The sequence below is a fragment of the Dermacentor andersoni genome, chromosome 2 (assembly GCF_023375885.2).
Source record: "Dermacentor andersoni chromosome 2, qqDerAnde1_hic_scaffold, whole genome shotgun sequence".
NCBI lineage: Eukaryota > Metazoa > Arthropoda > Arachnida > Ixodida > Ixodidae > Dermacentor > Dermacentor andersoni.
Window position 1 is genome coordinate 240,215,185 of NC_092815.1, and position 19,412 is coordinate 240,234,596.

The 19,412-nt window shown below is 46.2% G+C and overlaps 2 protein-coding genes across 6 annotated transcripts in view; one reads left to right on the forward strand and one right to left on the reverse strand.

Moving 5' to 3' along the window:
- LOC126539893 (PAT complex subunit CCDC47) overlaps positions 1-14,863 on the reverse strand; it is an 84,554-nt gene extending 69,691 nt beyond the window's left edge. Inside the window, exons 1-4 of the mRNA XM_050186705.3 lie at positions 14,624-14,863; positions 12,789-13,034; positions 9,241-9,351; positions 61-235 (exon numbers count right to left, since the gene is read on the reverse strand). Coding sequence (XP_050042662.1) covers positions 61-235; positions 9,241-9,351; positions 12,789-12,977 — 475 coding nt within the window. The 5' untranslated portion in view covers positions 12,978-13,034; positions 14,624-14,863. The remainder of the gene's footprint in view (positions 1-60; positions 236-9,240; positions 9,352-12,788; positions 13,035-14,623) is intronic.
- Positions 14,864-15,116: 253 nt separating this feature from the next.
- The window catches only part of LOC126539898 (glycoprotein-N-acetylgalactosamine 3-beta-galactosyltransferase 1-like), a 166,537-nt gene continuing 162,241 nt past the window's right edge, over positions 15,117-19,412 (forward strand). For all 5 annotated transcript variants that reach the window (XM_055075691.1, XM_055075695.1, XM_055075689.1 and 2 more), the window contains exon 1: positions 15,117-15,493. The gene's annotated coding sequence lies outside the window, so the exon portion shown is untranslated. The remainder of the gene's footprint in view (positions 15,494-19,412) is intronic.

Here is a 19,412-nt window from a genome sequence, read left to right on the forward strand (position 1 = left end):
CGAATCCGAGACTGTCGATTGTACACGTTCTCAATTTCACATTTGTTCGTTCAAACTAACCAACGAGGGCAAAGTTGTCGAGCAGCAGCTGCCGGTGGCTTTGAAACCAGGCCATAGCCAGCCGGTGGTTCTTGTTGCGGCCAGCCACGAAGTTGCCAAAGTAGACAGCCAGGCCGGCCAGCATCAGCAGCTCCAGGTAGAAGCTCTCCCAGTTGCTCCGCAAGTGCAGTGGAACCTGCACAGCAGTTCGTCGAGAATGGGTTGTGCTGAGATGCTTCAGTCATTCATTGTTACTCACCACGGTCCAAGTTCAAGATGCATGCCTTCATTATGCTGGCATAACACCAACGTTGAGAGCAATGCTGACATAACCAGCACCTTAGAGTTGCTGCAAGGTGACAGGCATTTGTTGTGATGGTTTCAAAGAACCCAGTCTCTTAAAAGCACCAAAAGTTGAAACACACGAACTCGAGCTATCTACCTATATGCGCCCGCTTGGCAGTATAGGCATTGGGCGGCCATCGTGCGGCGGCAGCTACGTACTGGCGAGCAGCGCCACGAATGGCACAAGTCAGAGCACTGGCATGGGAAGCAGACGATGGCAAGAAGGCACTCATGGCACTTCCAGTGATTTCGCACTACGGCTTTTAGCTCCTTCTCTACCATAGAGACAATAAGTGTTTCTTGTAGGTTACACCAGATTTCTTTTTCTGAAGGAACTACTGCATTCAATATTTCGTGTAACACATAAACAAAAGGCAGAAGGAATGCACTTTTTATGCTTAAAAGTTTTAACGAGATGTATGTCATAAAAAAGATATAAATTGCCAGTATCAAGGCTGTGTGATAAAACTGAACAAAGTTTGTAAAGACAAGGTTGTATCTACTAAAAAAATATTTAAAGAAAAGATATATACAAAATGCATCTCCGTCTAATAGGCAATATCCCCCCCAAAAATCTAAATTTTTTATTCAACAGCTATTGCACTACAAAAATTTAAGTGCGAGCACTACAGTTTGGTGTGCCGGGCTATGGCCGCCAATGTTCCGGGCTGGCTTGAGTCGTCGTCGCTTTCAGAGTCCAAGTCCGACGAAAAGGCAGCATCCTCAGACTCACTGCTGCTCAATCCATCAATAAAATAAGCCACAGACGCATCGGAATTGCGAGATCTGCGATCTTTTGAAGCGTACGCACCGCTCCCGGAGGTGGCCATTTTGCCTTGTACTTTCACGATCGTGAAACTTCGGAGTGCATTCAAAAATTACCGCCTGACCACGAAAAAATGAGCTGCTTAGAAAACAAGAATATAGTTCTCCTTCATATCCTATGATGCAGAGTGTCCTTGAGCGGCACGGAAGGTCTCGAAAGCAGTGTATCAAACTATTGATAGCGGGCGGCCATTTTTGGTTTCTACTTTGGCGATCGCAAAAACTTCGGAGTGCATCGAAAAATCATCGCCTGGGGGGGAAAAGCGAACTGATTAGCAAGCAAAAATATAGTTCTCCTTCTTCGTGTCCGATAGCACAGTGTGTCCGTGGGCAGCACGGAAGGTCTCGAAAGCGGCGTTTCATACCATCATTAGTGGGTTAACGATGCTCAATGGGTGCAGTACGGGAAGAGTTAAGGTCTGACGTAGTAGAATTCGTATTTTCGTGTGTATGCTTTTGAGAGCGGTCGCCACTTGTACGAGGTAGACCACATTAATGGCATCAGGTAATAGGCAAAGTAGAAAACTAGTGCAAATCGTGATGCAAATGCACCCTGTGAACAGAGCTCACCATGGCAGGCCAAGACGTCGAACTCCAGCAGTTATATTTCTGATGTTATTTTGCTGTTCACGTCAACACTGTTGTGTATTCAATCATGTAAATAAGGGAAGAGCACAAAAACGAAAGCGCGATGTAAGTCTCCCTTTTTCTGTTTCATGAGCTGCTTCGCCGATCGTCACATGTGTAGGTAAGTTCCCGTTCCCTGTCCGTTGTAATTGTTATCTCCGCAATACTTCGCCACTCTTAAGGGGGGACGTGGCGTTCGATAACAACTTTCTTATTTCTTCGTGGACATTTATGAAAATTGGCAGACTTATCAGCAACGTTTCTGTGATACTACTGTATAAATATCATAAAGATATCTTTAGAACTTTTCCATGTATAGTATTTTTCTACTTCTGGCCTTGTTCCAAGCCTGAATCACTTAAAAAATATGATAGAACACTTGTGCAAAGCACTGTGCATTCTAAGATGAATCGTTGAGGTCGTGACATTCTTAGATTTCTTTATTAGCAATGATATTTTTTTTAGTTCTCATTTTTTTAAGAGGTGATTGTACCACAGGCGTTTAGGCTGTGAGCAAGTAGCCGAATCGTTAATTGTAGTAAAGTCAAACTGCAAAAGCAAGAGTGTTATGCCCTGGACAGTACATCCAGGAATACAAGGAAAAAAACAGAACTGAAATAGACCTAGTGGGTCAAGAAGAAATCATTGGTACAAGCAAAGCAGGAAGCAAGAAAAGTCATTTTGAGAAAAAGGCTTTCAAAATTGGACCTTAGATTTTACATTATCAAAAGGCGCCGGGGTTGTAGTCTTTTGTGCCCTTTTCAGTGCGCGGATTCTTGAGTGCCCTGCCTTTGGTTTGATGTGCCTTGCTTGACTTTTTTTTCCACAAGACATCCTTTTCCACTGCTCTGCGAAGAGTATGTCGTCCCGGTTGCAGTCCAAGTGTTGCAGAATACTCAGCATACGCATGGCATACCCCAGCATTGTATTTGCAGACTGCCTCATGGACAGCTGTCTCTGTCGCAACCAATGATGCATTTTTATCTTTTGGCGGCAGCGACCACATGACTGAATGAAGGCTTTCGGCAGCGTTCTGGGTTTTTTTCCCTAGGCAACGGCTGAGGAGCTGCATGTCAAAAAGGCGTTGGTACACAGGCAGCAATGCATCGGCAACGTGCTTTCCAAGCTGGTACTTGTGAGGAGGTGGAGGCTTCTTCTCTGCTTCTGCAGTCTGACGCTGGCACCAACTTTGGGGCATCTGCGGGCAAAGGCCATGATGGGAGTCTTCATCGGTAGATGTTATACGATATGCTGCCATCACGGCCTTTTGCATGTCTTGAACATTGTCATTGTCACGCAGAGTCATGCCATAGTAATTTGTCAGTTTATTTACTAAATCTTGAGTGAGGCCACCTTTCCCTCCAAGAGGTTGCCCTTTCTTGCCTTTTGTGATCAGAGCACGCAGAGCCGTCCCCATCCTTTTCTTGACATGATTAATGCAGTCCTCCTTTGTAAATGGAATAAATCCATAAGTCTTGTCCTGACAGAGTGCTACAAACGTTCTACTGTCACCATCACAAACAATATTTGTATATTGCAAACCATGTTTGCTAAGGGACCTCCTGAATAGAGTCAATGCTGCTTCAACCTACAATCTGCCAGAGTTCACATCTGTGTGTTTTTTTTTTTTTTTTGCAGACGTGTGATCCTGTCCAATCATCATAGCCTTCATCCTCTTCTTTAGGGCCAAGCATGCAACCGTGGCATCGGTTTTATAGGACCACACGGTCGAGCACCAGTCCTGTGAAAAATTCTATTACAGTGCCGACACCTATGTGAGATTTATGGCCACGTGTTAACCATGTCCCATCACAAACCACTGTCATGCTGTTATTAAAGGTAGGGTCCATCTCCCGGTAAACATTGCGCACTGCCACCGCAGCATCAGAAAACATATTGGCAGCAGCTGTCTCACTAGCAGGTCTGAACTCGGCCTTGAGATGTCTCTGAAATGTTTTATGATGCAACCCTCTATGGGAGACATTCATTATTGGCCAGAAATCGGTCAAAGTTATTGCCCCTGTGCCAATATACTTTTAACAGCCTGTGCAACTCCCACATTCACATCAAAAATTTTGTGACCTTCCTTTCGTGGCAATGACCAACCCTTCGCGACAGCGGCGCATAACGTGCACGTCAGTACCATTTGCGCTGCTAATCAATGTCTTGTTCTCCGCTGAACTGAAAGTTCTGGTTGGGAGCACTGCTGGCACTTAGATTTGCCAAGAAGCGAGTTCAGGGCAGTCATTTGAACAATGAGAAATTCCTCCGCTTGTTCCGTACTGGCAAGCACCTTGCCTTCACCTGTCAGTTCCATTTTCCACGCAGTCGCCCACATCGAACTTAGTTTTGCTTGCACTCTTGCGGCGATCTCCTGGGATGCTTCGGCCGATACAAAACGCGGCTCCAGGCACGCTTGAATGGTGCTGCCCGTACTTGTAGACGGCGTAGCAACATCGTGCGAAGTGCCGAGACGATAATCGGACCCATCCGAGGCAAGATCGCTGGATGCACCCAACGATGTGGAAAGCGGCACAACAAGCTCAATGGTGCCACTGCTGCTCGCACAAGATGTTTCGCCCGTGTAAGAAGTGCCAGAGAGCGACTTCCCAACATCGTCGACCCAAGTAGGTATTCTGCCCGCGTGTGAAGTGCTCGGCGGCGGCTCCTGAACGACATCATTGGCAAGCGTACGCATCCTGCCCGCATGTGGAGTCCTCGGCTGCGCGTCTGTGACTTCAGTGCTATGCTGCACAGTTCTGCCACGCGACCTTGAAGCAGTCTTTTTCACCGTCGGCAATTTTCGATTACGAGTGCCGTAAGCATGAGCCGTCTTGTACGTCAGCAGTCACCGACCCATGGTCAATAAGTAAACTTCTGAAACTACGCCCCGCAAGCACTGATGAATGCGTCGAGCTGATATGTCCACAGTAGCGTATCACAACACAAACCAGCTGCCGAAGCTATGCTCCCCACGCACTGACAGTGAGCCGATATGTCCAGAGCCACATATCGCAACACAAGTCGGCCAAGTCCCGCAAGTACTGATGAATGCGTTGAGCCGATATGCCCAGAATAGCGTATCACAATGCAAACCAGCTTCCGAAACTATGCTCCTAACGCACTGGCCACAAGCCGATACATACACAGGCGCATATTATAACACAAATCAGCTACATTCCGCAAGTACTGGCAATCCTGGCGAGCTGAAATGCAAGGAGGCGCTTATCACTGGTGAAGTCCGCTGTCGAAACTACGCTCCATACATGCTCACAAACAATGTGAGGCGATTGTCAGACGTGCGAGTCACAGGCGATATCAGATGTAAGCTTCTGAAGCTATACACTGCACATACAGACGAACATTACGCGGCGAGATGCGCGGCCTGCGTGCGGCGGCGCAGTAGCAGAAGACGCGCACCGTCAACGAGACCAATGGCGAAGCTCTAATTGGCCACATGACGGGCGTGGTCAATCGGAGGCCTCAGAATGACCTTGAATCATTTGCTTTTTGTGCGCTTGCTTCTGAATGGAGAAGGTGGCTGGCACGGCAAATTTAAAGACGGAGAAATGCACTCTCCAACACAGGCAAAATGACGGCACTCGGTTGCGCTGTTGCGGGGATATCGTGGCTTGAAAAACGACGTTTTTTCTATATTTACGCAGAATTTTTTTGTCACGCTGGCTGCTACACAAATTTTTTTGAGCACTTCTACGCCGTTTTTAGCGTTCATATTTCGGAATCCGATAAAAAAAAGAGTTATAGAAACGATATATGTGCTTTTAAAAAAATTAATTTTTTTGGTCATTTTTCGCGATACGAAAGCCGTGTCTCCCCTTAATGTCTTCGAAACTAGTCCAATATTTGGTCATGGTCTATTTCACACCACTTAGTGTGACGGAGGCCATCAGTGGCAGCGAGTGTGAACCCACTGCTCTGTTTGCGGTCGCCATCGATGCACAGCAAATGGTCATGTGCCGGACGCAACAACCAGAGTTGGGAAGCACGAGGAAGGAGAATATACCCTAAAAAGAAGACTGACAAGACGGCAAAATGCCGACTAAAAATCTGAGTGTTCGCCTTCGATGCCCAAGCTTGGGAGCTGTTGCACCTGCAGAGGCGAAGACATGAAATTTGCGTGGGACACAAAGCTCTTGCATATGAATGACTCCTTCATTAATGTCAGAATTAGATGCAAGGCAGCAACGGAAATGTACAGTGATCACCGATTGAAATGCAATAGTAGGAGCTCGCGGCTGCCATTGTTTCTCTTTCATTTTTTTTTGTCGCAGATGATCGCTAGGTGATCGCTGAGGGGCCAAATGCAACCACAATGCGTCACAAAGAGTCTCGCTTTTACTGTATACTAAGATGCATCAACTCGGTGTCCCCAGCACTTAACAGTCGGTGCATAAAGCACCGGCGACCATGTGCGTTTCAATTACTGAGTACTGTACATACTGTTGTCTATGGACCATGCATATCCCGTCTTTCAGCCACTCCTCTGGTAAGGCTGTGATGAAAAATGACTGAAGTGAATGGCCTAAACAGTTTCAGTCATGCTTCAGTAGCTCTCCGTGCACCCAAGAATGCAACATGTTTGATCGGATTTGGTTTTACGTGGTATTTCGAAAATGCAAACAGCATGTGTTGAGCTTGACCCGCCATCACATGCCATTACCGTATTTACACGATTGTAAGTCGACCCCTTTTTTTAAATTTGAAAGTCTGAAGTTGGGGGGTCGACTTACAATCGAAACCGAAACATGGCCCCGCCAAAAAAAGCGATACCAACGGGAGCTACAACGTAGTTACAATTTTATGTTTGCTCTATGGCCCTACCCATATCTTTTCGCTATCCCGCGTGTTTGTTCGCTTTTCGGAAGGGTTTTTCAAAATTTTTGAGAGTCTTACAGTGCATGCAACACTCATGGGGGGGTGTCGATAGTTGATGGAAGCGCCGCTGTTCCCATTTGCGGCGGCACCCTCAGAACGGCGGCGCGCGGGTTTCTCTTTCTCTGGTTAAAGCACGACCGGCTTTATTACTAGTCGGTCGTGGTTTAAAGGCATTGGTATTGGTTTGACGCGTTCCACTTGACTGCCGGCTACGTGCTACTTCTATGCTTCCCCAGTCGTCATGAGTGCTCCAGGCCCACTAATCGTTCGGCACTCGTTCACAGCAGCGTTAAGAGGGCTGCCATCCTTTACGCCGAAGAAACAAATCACTGCGCAGCGGACCGCAATTTCGATGTTTCTAAACGGGTGGTGCGAGATGTGCGAGCGAAGCGAAATGTGTGACGGCAAGTGAGAAATTTCCCACGTGCCGAAGTCTGGACACTTTCCGGAGCTGTAGGCTAAGCTTGCGGCGTACGTCGCTGAAATGCGTGATCGGTCCCTGCCAGTGAAGTGCGACGTGGTCATGAAACAAGCCCGGACCTTCGCCTTAATTTTAAGGTTCTGCTCCGCCGTGAGTACAACGAGTGGCTGGTGGCAGAAGACTGCGAAATTACGCAAACCGGACCTGTCAAAAGAGCCTCCCTGACGGCTGCGTGTGGCTGGGTGCATTTGGCGTGGGCTGCTGTTCTGCAAGATGTCCTGGTGCGGTCGTTTGCCGAATTTGAACTTTCGCTGGACCACGACGCGCTGTGGGACCGCAGCAACGATGACGATGGCAGCACTAGTAAAGACGAGTAGTCCAGTGACCATGTCAGCTACTAATAAATTTTCGTTATCGAATGCGCCCTCGGGTATGCTCTCTGACTTTTTTTTTTTTCCGGTCAAGCGATATGGGGGGGTCGACTTACATTCGAGTCGACTTACAATCGTGTAAATACGGTACATTTCCGGCGCTGCCGCATGAAGGCGCCACCGGTCCCAACTCATCCCATGCCTGGTGCCTATACAATAAAACCTCGTTAAACCATCGCTGCTTTTAAACAGTAGTTTTGGTTTAAAGTAGTAAAGTGATATCCCCGACTCAGTGGCTTTTTAACATAATCGGTTTTGTATCCGCCTAAACCATACTACCTTATTGCGTACATATCGGTTAACATGTACTGTTTGCACTTTTCATAACGCAATTATGGTGGTAGGTCGGCCAGTCAGAAGAACGAGCTTCAGAGGACTGAATGGCCTCCAAGCACAAACGCAATGTGCGCTTGTAAGGGCGAAACCACACATCAACATCATTTCGGCAACGAGCCAGAGAACCTTGTGGCTGGCTGGTGGTGGCCTGTGTTGTGGCACCGTGCAAGCTAGGACTCGTGTCATGACGAAGCACAGACAAAAACTGGATGCTCCGCATAAAAGAAAATTGGACATTGTTCGTGCTATCAAACGTGGCACCAAGTCGGCATTGGCACGCGAGAGGGATCTACTGTTGACTACGGTGTGTGGCATTTGGAATGTGAAGAAGAAGGTGCTCGGCAGTGCTGCTCGGACTGCGAAAAGGTGTCGGCTACAAGGTTCAACTTTTCGCCATCATTGACTCTGTTATTGCCCAAGTGTCGCCTAACGACAGTAATGAGGACGACACGAAAAGCAACAGCACGGCTGATTCAGGCTCGACAGTGGCAAAAGCTGCGTGTTACATCAGCCTCATACGGGTGTTTACAGAGAAGAGGGGGCTGGCGGAAAAGCTGACTCTCAGCTTAAAGGAGTTTGAGGTCACTGTCGTCACTGCTAGGCCGCCGTGGCATCCGACGAAAATAACAGACTTTTGTTGCGCAAAATGAATGAATACTGCACGTGTTTTGCCCTTTCGTTGCACTCTCTCTCAGTTACAATTTTGACAGGTAAGTGGGCAATCTCATGCTATTTCGGTTAAGCAGTACTACCATTTAGTGTATACTTTTTCTGTGCTCCGTTCTACTATGGTTTAAAGAGGTTTCACTGTAGCTAAGTACAGCAAGGTGTAAGAAATAGCCATGGAAATCAACACTGGCAAACTCTGTGAACACCAGGCGCAAGCACACTACCCAATTCTGCAGGGGCAGCAGGCAATTTTGCACTGATCGAATCGATAGTCCACAAAATTGTGTACACTTCAGTAGGCGCTCGCCAGCAGTTCCATTCTCTCTGTAGTAATAGGGCTGGCACATTTTAAAGTGATTTCAATAAATATCTGTTGAATTCATGTCAAGATTTTTATTTGCTCAATGTGATTAGCTTGCTCTATTGTGAGCAGCACAGCGCACAATCGTTAAAACGAAGTGACGTGCACAACAAAGGGGTTTTGGAAGTTCCAAGCATTTGGTTGCAAAGGCACTTTACTGTACTTAAACTTTTCATAGCTTTCCTTTATAGCAGGTGTAATATGGCATGTTTGCGTAATTCGGTCACGTGTACGTAAAGGTCTATGAGCAACAAAGTATTGAGAACTGAAAGGTTAAGGCAAGTACAGACCTTGGCAATGGTCAAGTGTGGCTTGTCGCCCTGCGGCCGGCTGGGCTGGCGCTCCTGGTCGAGGCCCTCGAATTCTTCCTCATCCTGGAAGTGGTCAAACTCCTCTTCTTCCTGCAGCCACACGGAAGACGCACATTGAGTACACAACAAACAGTGCCGCACCAAAGTTTACATTGACCAAAACCCGAACATGCATCATCTCTTTAACACCTTCACATTCATTCACTTCTAGCACTGAAACCATCCATAATCATTCTACAACCATTTTGACTTCTAAAATTATTCCTCCAATGAAGTTTCAGAAAGATTAAGTGTGATTCAATCTGTCGTCACTTGCCAGCGTATTTAATAAACTCTTAACATTCGTTCTCACTGACTCCGTCATTCTGCTGCCATCGCACATCACAGCAATTACCAGCGCAAGAAAGGAGTACCAAATGGTAGCTACACCAACTTCTATTCACTCTCTTTTGTCCCTGAAACTATTGTTTAGAGAGCTGCACAAAAAGGAAGCAATCCTTACAAACCTTCGTATTCATAATTATTCTACACTGGGCATTTTTCTAGCATATTTGCTTCCAACTTTGCCCCTCAATGAGAGGAGGCTAAGGGGGACGCTACCCGTGTAGTGAACGTTTAAACCATTGATTGAATTGTAATGAAAATTACAGGGGATGCTTAGAGCAATAATATGATTCCGGGTGTCACATTTTATTATCGTAGAGCAATTTTTTAGTGAAGCGACTAATTTTCAAATTTTTAAGTGAAATTTTCATGCAATTACCGGTAATCACAGACACTATCATTCTAAAATGGCAGCAAATCTTAGCATTCTTTTTTTCTATTTTAGTAGTTCTTTATTTAAAGATTAACGCAATTGGAACCACTAGAATTTCACTTTCACCTTGCATTCAAAATCTTAATTTTATGATTAAAGGAAACAAAAAATAAAAATTTGAGTTCACAGTAGCCTTCTGCACAAAATTTCACCCCGGAAGATGTCCTTCAAGTAAGCCTGCTTTGTCCATTACAAAAATGATAGTTTTTGATAATGCCAACTTCTGTGAAATTAAATGTAAGCTTAGAAAAATGGCTCAAATGTTTAGAAATGTGCCATTTTATTCTGGTCACTAAAATACCACCGGAGCCATACGTAAGGGTCTTCTTCCTCAATTATTTTCTATTCTGTGGCAACAGCATCAGGCTTCCATGTCTCCCTAGCCACATTTGAGCTAAAGGGCCCTTGAGCCTCGTTAGCGCCTTGGGACGGAGCCATAAAAAGGAGAGTTGCTTCTTTCTTCACCTATTTTGCATGATGGTTATCAGTGCGAGCATCGGTAGGTGCATGACATTCCTCCTTGCCCTCTATGGCTGCATAGCAAGGAACGCCAGCAAGCCTGCGGGCAAACGCTCACTGCATGAAATCGAGCTCGCTCTCCTCACGATCACAGTGGGCAACACTTTCTTGGAACAGAGGGCACGTAACAAAGAACAGAAAGCAAGCTTTCTGCAGATGGCAGCCACGCCATGTTAGGTCTATTCTTGCATCTGAACACGCCGGCCGTGGGTAACAATCTCATTTGCAAAAGCGTCGCCGACATGTGAACAAAACAAAAACACTGGTTCAAGCTTTTCCAATGTACTAATGTGGATAAATATTTTCGCGCACATTCTTGGATAGTCAACCAACCTGAAACTGTCATACCTTAAAAAAAGCATGTTCTTCAGCCGGAAATGTGATTACTTGCTTCGTGTCACCCCTTAGCTGCTTTCAATGGCTGCATGTTTTTTTTCTGCACCAACTTTCTTCTTCATATTGACAATGTACTTGCTCATCTTGATCCAGCGAGAGCTTTTCACTGGATAACAAATGTTAACCATAATCACTCGGCGCAGGCCATACCTGCACATATCGAAGTTTCTCTAATGTTATCGACAGTTCTATCAACTATCACCAAACCACTGTACCTGCAATCCAAATTGTGTAGTGCTTTCTGAAATGTACGCGGGCACCAGCAATTATGCTGGAACCTTTGGCGAGTCACGTAAAAGCCGAGATGATCGACCCGCAGATCGCCGACTGTGCTCGCTGCTATTGGTAGCCTGTTTTTCTGGGCCCAAGTTCGCCCAACATAAGGTAATTTCACAATATGCAGTTTTTGCTACAGTGTTCTTCAGTCACTACAACGCGCCAATTTTCCTGTAATCTGCTGGCAATGTTCTTGTTGGCAATGTTGCAAACTACTCATTGTGTCCCCTGCAGCCTTATGTCAAATTAATGATATCAAACTAAACAACATTTAGCAGCCATTAATTTTGATGCCACAAACACTTGCTGACAGTCAGCCTCTAACTGTGATCCCTGTGCAGTTGTTGTTTAAAAAGAAAATTGTGCACTATCCTAGTACAAATTGTCGTGAGTGAACTAGCCGAACTAAGAACTCCTAACTGAAGATGTAAAACCTCACTTAAAAACTTCAGCCCCACTAAGTCATCAACAATGACTTGTGGGCATGAGATTAGACACCATTAAAAAAGTTTCAGTTGAAACAAACTCGATATAATGCAACTAGCACTTCTAGAGACTCCTCTGCAACAAATGGCACCTGTACGAGATTACCCAGTTTGAAGTTGCCCCATAATAATGCTGCTCAGCAACAGCAGCCTTACCAGGCTACAATTTTGAAAGACTCAAAATATGCGGTGAACTTACAAATAATGTCTTGCTGAAATTACAAGTGCCAAAAAGTTTTACCTTACTTATTCCTATTATATCGTAGGGTCACTGAACAGTGGCCTGAAATTCTATGAAAGTGCGACAAAGAGTTCAACTGATTCCTCAGGTTTTACTTGGATGTTCTAGACAATGTTTTGTTCTTGATAAAAAAGCTGCTGCACACATCTAGGTGTACAGCAGCTGAAGGTAAAGCTTAAGCTAAACAAAGTTTTTTTCTTGTTTTCCAGGAAGATATTTAAAGCTGTAGTTTTCCTGTGCATCCTTCTCTCCAGCAGCCACACAAATAGACGAAGCAAGCAATGCAACGTAGACATCTCACGGCCTCTGTTGCAGTATATCTTATTTTCACAAACCAAAAACGCCGTTAAAATTATCAGTCTTCTACGAAGCATCCCCATTGTGCCTAACACATGGGAGTTCAATGTGAGAGCTGAAAAGGGGGGCCAAGTGGCTAAATGCAAACAGCAAGAGCCCACGAATTCAATGACCCCAGGGTTTGCAGTCCCCACAAAGTGTGAATACTATCACACTCTCATGCATCGTGAGAGGGAGAAGCATGAACACAAGCCATCACTGCCTCTTACATGCTACTGCTTTTCTCTGTTAATCATAAGTGCCTTTTGAAGCAATAAAGAGTCCTCATTTCACACTGAAAGCAAGGTAACCAACATCTGCTCCTTGCCCTATTTCTTGAAGCTTGGTCCTTTATACTATACTACAGCCCGTGAGCTGAATTTGAGACCTCACTTGACAGATTCCAATGCACTGGCTTTATGGCCAGAGCAACTAGTACTTGTGCAGATGCAAATACCTCAACTCGAGCTTCTTCCTCATCGTCTGCAGCAGCTGGTGGGGGTGCATCAGGTCGCTGAGATGCAGGCGGTGCCTCTTCGTCATCGAACTCCTCAAACTCGGCAAACTCGTTGTCCTCCTCAGCAACACGAGCTGCAGTTGCTCCCGCTAGCAGTCCAAGCACCAGGAGGTACACGACTGCCTTCATGATGACCCACCTTGTGTCACAGACCTTGTGGGTTTCAGCCTGCAGCAGTAGAACGCCCTGAAACGACAGTTACAGTCTTGTCAGGAAGGAATAGAAGCGAAGACATCAGGCAGATCCCAATTTAGTTCAAAGCGGTTGTCTGTGTAGGTCTAATGGTGGAGCGGCACAGACCACCAAAAGACGATTAAAAAAACTGCATTATAAATGCAGTCAGGCAGCACCGCTCGAGTAAACTATGCACTTAAAGGTGTGCATGAAGCTTATTTCAATATTAGGAAGAAAAACAGAATGCTGACGAAAATGGGGTTGTCTAGAAATTCTTAAATGTTTTGGCTTCCACATGGAAGCCTTGTTGACTGAGCCAGCAAACAAGGCTTCCGTGTGGAAGCCATAACATTTAAGTATTTTTAGACAACCCCATTTTGGTCGGTGTTATGTTTTTCTTCCTGTTATGCCATTATTTCTTGGTCAGACGAGATTTCGTCAAACTCTTGATTTCAGCTTATTTCCAGTTGGTAAAACTGCTGCAGCAAAGCCTACAACTGCGCAAATTGGCTGGCGTTCATGGTGTACATTGTGATGAATGTAATGCACTGAAACACGTAGCACGACACTACACCTGCCCCATGCGGTCTCTGTTGTTGTTTCACTTCTTCGCCTGCATATATCGTGACAAACTGCTGCTCATTACATCTCACATCTGAACGGCTGTTCAATGCCCACATGGGGCTCGCAGCTATATTATAAGTGAGGAACTGCTCACGAGTTATCGGATGCGATTATGGTGACATCCAACAGGGAACACAGGTTGGAACCGATGCTGTAATTTTATATGAACTAGAATGTTTGAATGGCGCTTAAATGAAGAGCCAACAACGTAGGTAACAACGTAAGAGGCGGAAAGAGCATACAATAGCACCAACCAAAACCACCAACCAACTAATGCCTACACGAGCAAATGGCAGTTTTTTTTCTTCTCTCTTTAAATCTGTGTTCTGTGCCCTGAAAATGATAAAATGGCCCATGATTGTAGTTTTTGGACGTATATATCGCCAACTTTTATCGATATATCATATCAACAGATGGCATGTGTGAAATAGGTCATGGGAAGTACAGCACTTCGCACTTCGGGTGATATCCATAACAAACGCCACTATGCCGACGGCCATCTGTCAAGTTATGATTCGCTAGTGCGCTGAAAAGCAGCTGTTTTGTTGAAGTCAACTGAGGTCAGAGTGCATGATTCAGCAAGTTGCCCCCCAATTTAGTCCAAAGATAATTTTACTACCATATTTACTCTAGACGCGATCACTACGTGCAGAACTTTTTCCACGGATAGCTTATTATAAATTCCAAATTTTCAACCACTTCGGGGCCAGAAATTCCATATCAAGCTTGGCATAAGTAGTCGCATCAGAGAACAATATCCCAGGAAAGGTATTGTTGCATAAGCGCTAACCCGCTCGGCTTTAGTTTTATGCTCTGGTCAAGCGTCGGAGTGAGGTTTTTCACACCGATCGAGCAAGCCAAGCACGTAAGGAACGACCTCGAAGGAGTGCACTTTCACCTTCCCTTTACTGCCGAACGGCCGAGCGACTTGTCCGCAGGTCCCGGTCAGAGCGTAGTGGCGAGGTCAGTGTGCTCACCTAAGGCCTTGATGACGCCACAGGCGAATACGAAGAGCTCGGACGACGCCAACTTCAGCACAGCCACGTAAAGAACTACCACGGCGAAGCCAAGGCACCCTGATCACCGCATTAGGAACGTAATAATCACGTACACACCACGCCGGCTTCCGAAACACGGCAGCTGCTGATCACCATCCGCATACTACGCACACACCTACACACACCATACACACCGCAGAAGCCATGAGGAAAAAGCACAGCCAACGTTGCCAGAGAGCGAGTGAACATTTGGTTACCCTTTACAGCCTGCCTATGAAGTGGAATTAAAATAATTATTGTACAAAACTCTTTGTTTAAAGCATTATTAAAATAAAAAATAAACTACAGCGCTTAGCAGTTTACTTATGGCTCAACGGATTTAAAATGAGCCATCCAAATGTTGAGTGGTTGAGTGTTTTTCTGGTTTTTCGCCCTTTGTAGTCGTTGTTTTGGGTACTAGGTGGCAGGACAGGCCTCACAGGCAGTCGACTACGGCTCTGTTCGCGAACGCAGCGGTTGCGCTTGCGTGAGGCTGCGCGCGCGCGCCGCTGGCCCTGGGACTTGGGTCTGTCGGCGTCGTCTACCGTCCCAAGAGAAAGCGCTGTGTAGCGAACGTCGCTGTCTATCGCGTGTGGCAAACGTTGCGTTTATACCTGCCGTTCTAAGTGCCGGACATGAAATGTGAGTGTGCATCTGGTTGGTTTCGACGAACACGCCGCGATCCCGGTTAGCGGAGTGCCGGCTACGACTGAATGCAGTTGTTCCACGGAGTGATACACCGATGCGGCAGCTTTGGCCGCCGTCCGCAGTTTTCTAGCGGAGTCTCCGATCAGCGCCCTGGAAGTTCGGGTAAGCACCCGCAACCATTCCGTTCGTCGACGCCCCCGGCCGTTTCCACAATGCGTGGGGCGTCGTGCGTTTCTCGATGCTGTGGGCACGGAGCGAGCGCTATCAAATGATGCCCGAGATGCGCGCAGCTGTTCCTCGCGGGCCGGCGGAGGCGTCGGGAGCTGCAGTGCTGTGCTGTGAAACCCGCCGCTCGCCCTGGTGCAGGGTTCGAAATCTCCAGTAAACGCTGTCTCATACATGCCGCGGATGCGCTGGACCCCGTCGAACGAGACAGCCCACTGTTCGCAACCAGTGAAGCGTCCAATCGCTAGCCAATTAAGAACGTGCCTTGACGTGCGCGTTTGGACGGATCGTATAGCTGCGCTCGTATCGAAAAGTTCTGGTATGATCACTTGTTTCGCTCAAGTTCGTGCGTACCACCGCGCTGGCATCATCGTCAAAGTCGCCCCGCGCTCCTGTGTTGCACCTTAGCGTCGAGCTACATGCCGATCAAAGCCACACACGTTGGCGGATGTTCCCAGATTGGCCGCGTATTTTGTTGTCTTTCGTCTGTTCAGTTTTAAGCAGTTTTCACTCTCCGAAGACGCTCTGCACAGCGTTCAGGAAGGCATTGAAGCCGGCAAGCGTGGAGAAAATGTGTCACATCGTACGTGTTTGCTTGAACGGATTACAAAAAAGTGCGGCCCTGATTTACAGAAGCTCGAGTTTGACAGCGGCACGAAGAAACGGACAGTACATTGAAATTAAACGTACGTGTAGCCAGAGTCGACATTTGACAGAAAGACCTACTAACCGCTCCGCCTTTATTACAGACAGGGTACGTCACTCACGCAAAACACGTGGTGCGTCGCCCGCGGTATATATGCGCTAGTTTAGAAGCATCGCATCCAACATTGAGAGTTAATTCGTAGTGCGTAGTGCACAACGATGTCGAGGAGGTCAAATATCGTTGTATACGCGGCAATATGTGGTGTAGCTGACACAGGCAACTACGACAAGCGGTATAGAATAGCAACACTCCGTTAGCACAGCAACGGCTGCTTGCACCGTTACAATTGAGAAATGCATTGTTGCTAATTGAGTGTCGTACACGAACCCTAATCCGTGGCGTGCTTACTGGAATGCTGACTCCACATGCCGACTGATATGAGGCGCCGGCCGCCTGAACGGTGGGAACCCACACGGGGAACCCGATCGAGCGCTGTACGTTGGGCTACACGGCACGACATGCACAATCTGTAGGCTGTCATTCACTGTTGGAAGCACTTCAGCTGTGGAACTCCGAATCCCTTCAGAATTGCGTATCATCAAGCGACACAGATAACTGATGCCGTCGACTGAGTGTTGTGCCGAGGCCAGCATTCATATACGTGCCTGTAACCAGAGGCAACGTAAGCACGATGGAAATAGGAACTGAAGGCGCCGCTATAAATTTGCTCCTCAAGTTATTCAGTCACACTATCTCAGAACAATACTATTCCAATGCTATTCAATGCGTGCTTAGAAGTATTCAAGCTAATTGGGAAGGCTTAGGAGGGAGGATCAACGTCGAATATCTCAACAACATTCGGTTAGCAGCTGGCATTGTCCTGTTTACCAGGGTATGAATTGCAACAGATGATTGAAGACTTGACCCAGAAAGTGTCGAGAGCAGGGTAATTAATATGCAGAAAAAAGGGTAATGTTCATAAATACAGTCTTATCATGAGAAGCCAACAAACACTGACACCAAGGACAACATAGGGGAAATTACTTGTGCTTAATAATTGAAATAAAGAAACGATAAATTAGTGGAAATTAAAGTGGTTGAAAAAACAACTTGCCGCAGGTGGGAACCGAACCCACAACCTTCGGTTCGGTTCCCACCTGCGGCAAGTTGTTTTTTAGTGGAAATTAAAGTGGTTGAAAAAACAACTTGCCGCAGGTGGGAACCGAACCCACAACCTTCGGTTCGGTTCCCACCTGCGGCAAGTTGTTTTTTCAACCACTTTAATTTCCACTAATTTATCGTTTCTTTATTTCAATTATTAAGCACAAGTAATTTCCCCTATGTTGTCCTTGGTGTCAGTGTTTGTTGGCTTCTCATGATATGACTAAGAAAAATCGGGCCCCTCGGTTAACCCGCTTTTTCTCGTTCATATATATATATATACATATATATATATATATATATATATATATATATATATATATATATATATAGAGAGAGAGAGAGAGAGAGAGAGAGAGAACGTTTATTTAGGTCAGTTACTCGCAGGGGACCCTGATCATGAGAATGAAATTTACAGAATAAAAACGGATTGGAGTGCATATGGCAGACATTGTCAGATCCTGACCGGAGACTTACCACTATCATTGAAAAAAAAAGGTGTACAATCAATGCATTCTACCGGTGCCAACATATTGGGCAGAAACTTGGAGGTTGACAAAGAAGCTCGGGGACACGTTAAGGACTGCGCAAAGAGCGATGGAACGAAAAATGTGTGACCTAAAGTTAAGAGACACGAAAAGAGCGGTGTGGATCAAAGAGCAAATGGGGGCAGACGATTTTCGAGGTGAGATTAAGAAAGAAAAAAAAAACACGGTAGTTGGGCATGCCATGTAATGCGTAGGGCAGATAACCGGTGGACCATCAGAGCTACAGAATGGGTGCTAAGGGGAAGGGAAGCGCAGTCGAGGACGGTAGAAAATTCGCCGGGGTGATGAAATTAGTAAATTCGCAGGCGCAAGTTGGAATCAGCTAGCGCAATAGAGACACGGGAAACTGGAGATCGCTGGGAGAGGCCTTCGCCCGGCAGTGCATGGACATTGGCTGATGGTGACCTCAGAAGGATTGCCCAGAAGACGGACACACATGCCCGCCATGAGCAGCGCTCTCTGTGACTTCGTTCGTAGGCGCCCATTATGAACGGGCCCTTCCGCCCCCCCCCCCCCCCCCCCCCCCCACCTGCGGAGTTTACCGGGAGGGCGCAGAACTCCCCCACCCCCGCTATGCCGAAGTCTAGCCCCCCCCCCCCCCCCCTAAAGTGTGAATACCAGAGTTTTGTCACTCGCATCATTTGAAGTTTCTTTTGACTTGCCTCGATCTTTTCACTTCAAATATTATTTTGGCTAACAGCTTACTGCATCATTGTTGGCGCGGACGTGTACGTTATTGAATTCATACTTTCGCTTTATTTCTGAAAATCCTGACAATAGGAGGACAAGCAAATTGGAAGCACCAGCGGCGGCTGCCTCGTCCATATTTTCTCACTTCAACATTGTTTTAAATTTCCACTGTAAAAATCATACACATACGCGGTATATTTAAATATATACACGGGGCAAGGTTTATTACATTTTTGAATGAGAAGGACGTAGGCAGTTAACAGCTATTCCTAAACATGTGAATAGCCTATGCCTAGAGAATGAATATGTTACTGTATGTTCACCTCTTCTAATTGCTTTTCGGGCTTTTTTTTGACCATGAAAAAAAAAAGAAAGACCTGTAAACTTCATTGAAAGCATATTTAGCACCAGCGAACAAGGACAGAAGGGAGACGACACCACATTGCGCTAACTTCAACAACTTGATTTTCAGGAAACAGCTGCCTATTAACCCATGCACCGTGGCGCCGCCTCATCCAAATTTTAACCATCCAAAAAGCCGTCTCCTTATCTAACAAGTCGACCGAAGAGGCACTAACACGTGTATCACTATTCCTACAGATAACCTGAGCCTTAGTAATCTCTCGCATATCTTTATCTTTGTACTTCGCAAGAACACGGCAGGACCCGTACACCGGCGCACAGCCGTATCCCTGACAGTGAGTTTTTTTCATTTCATTTTCATTTATTATACCCCTCAGGGCCAAGGGCATTACAGAGTGGTAAATACAAAAAGAAGACAAAGACAGTTGGTTACATGAGTGTTTAAATG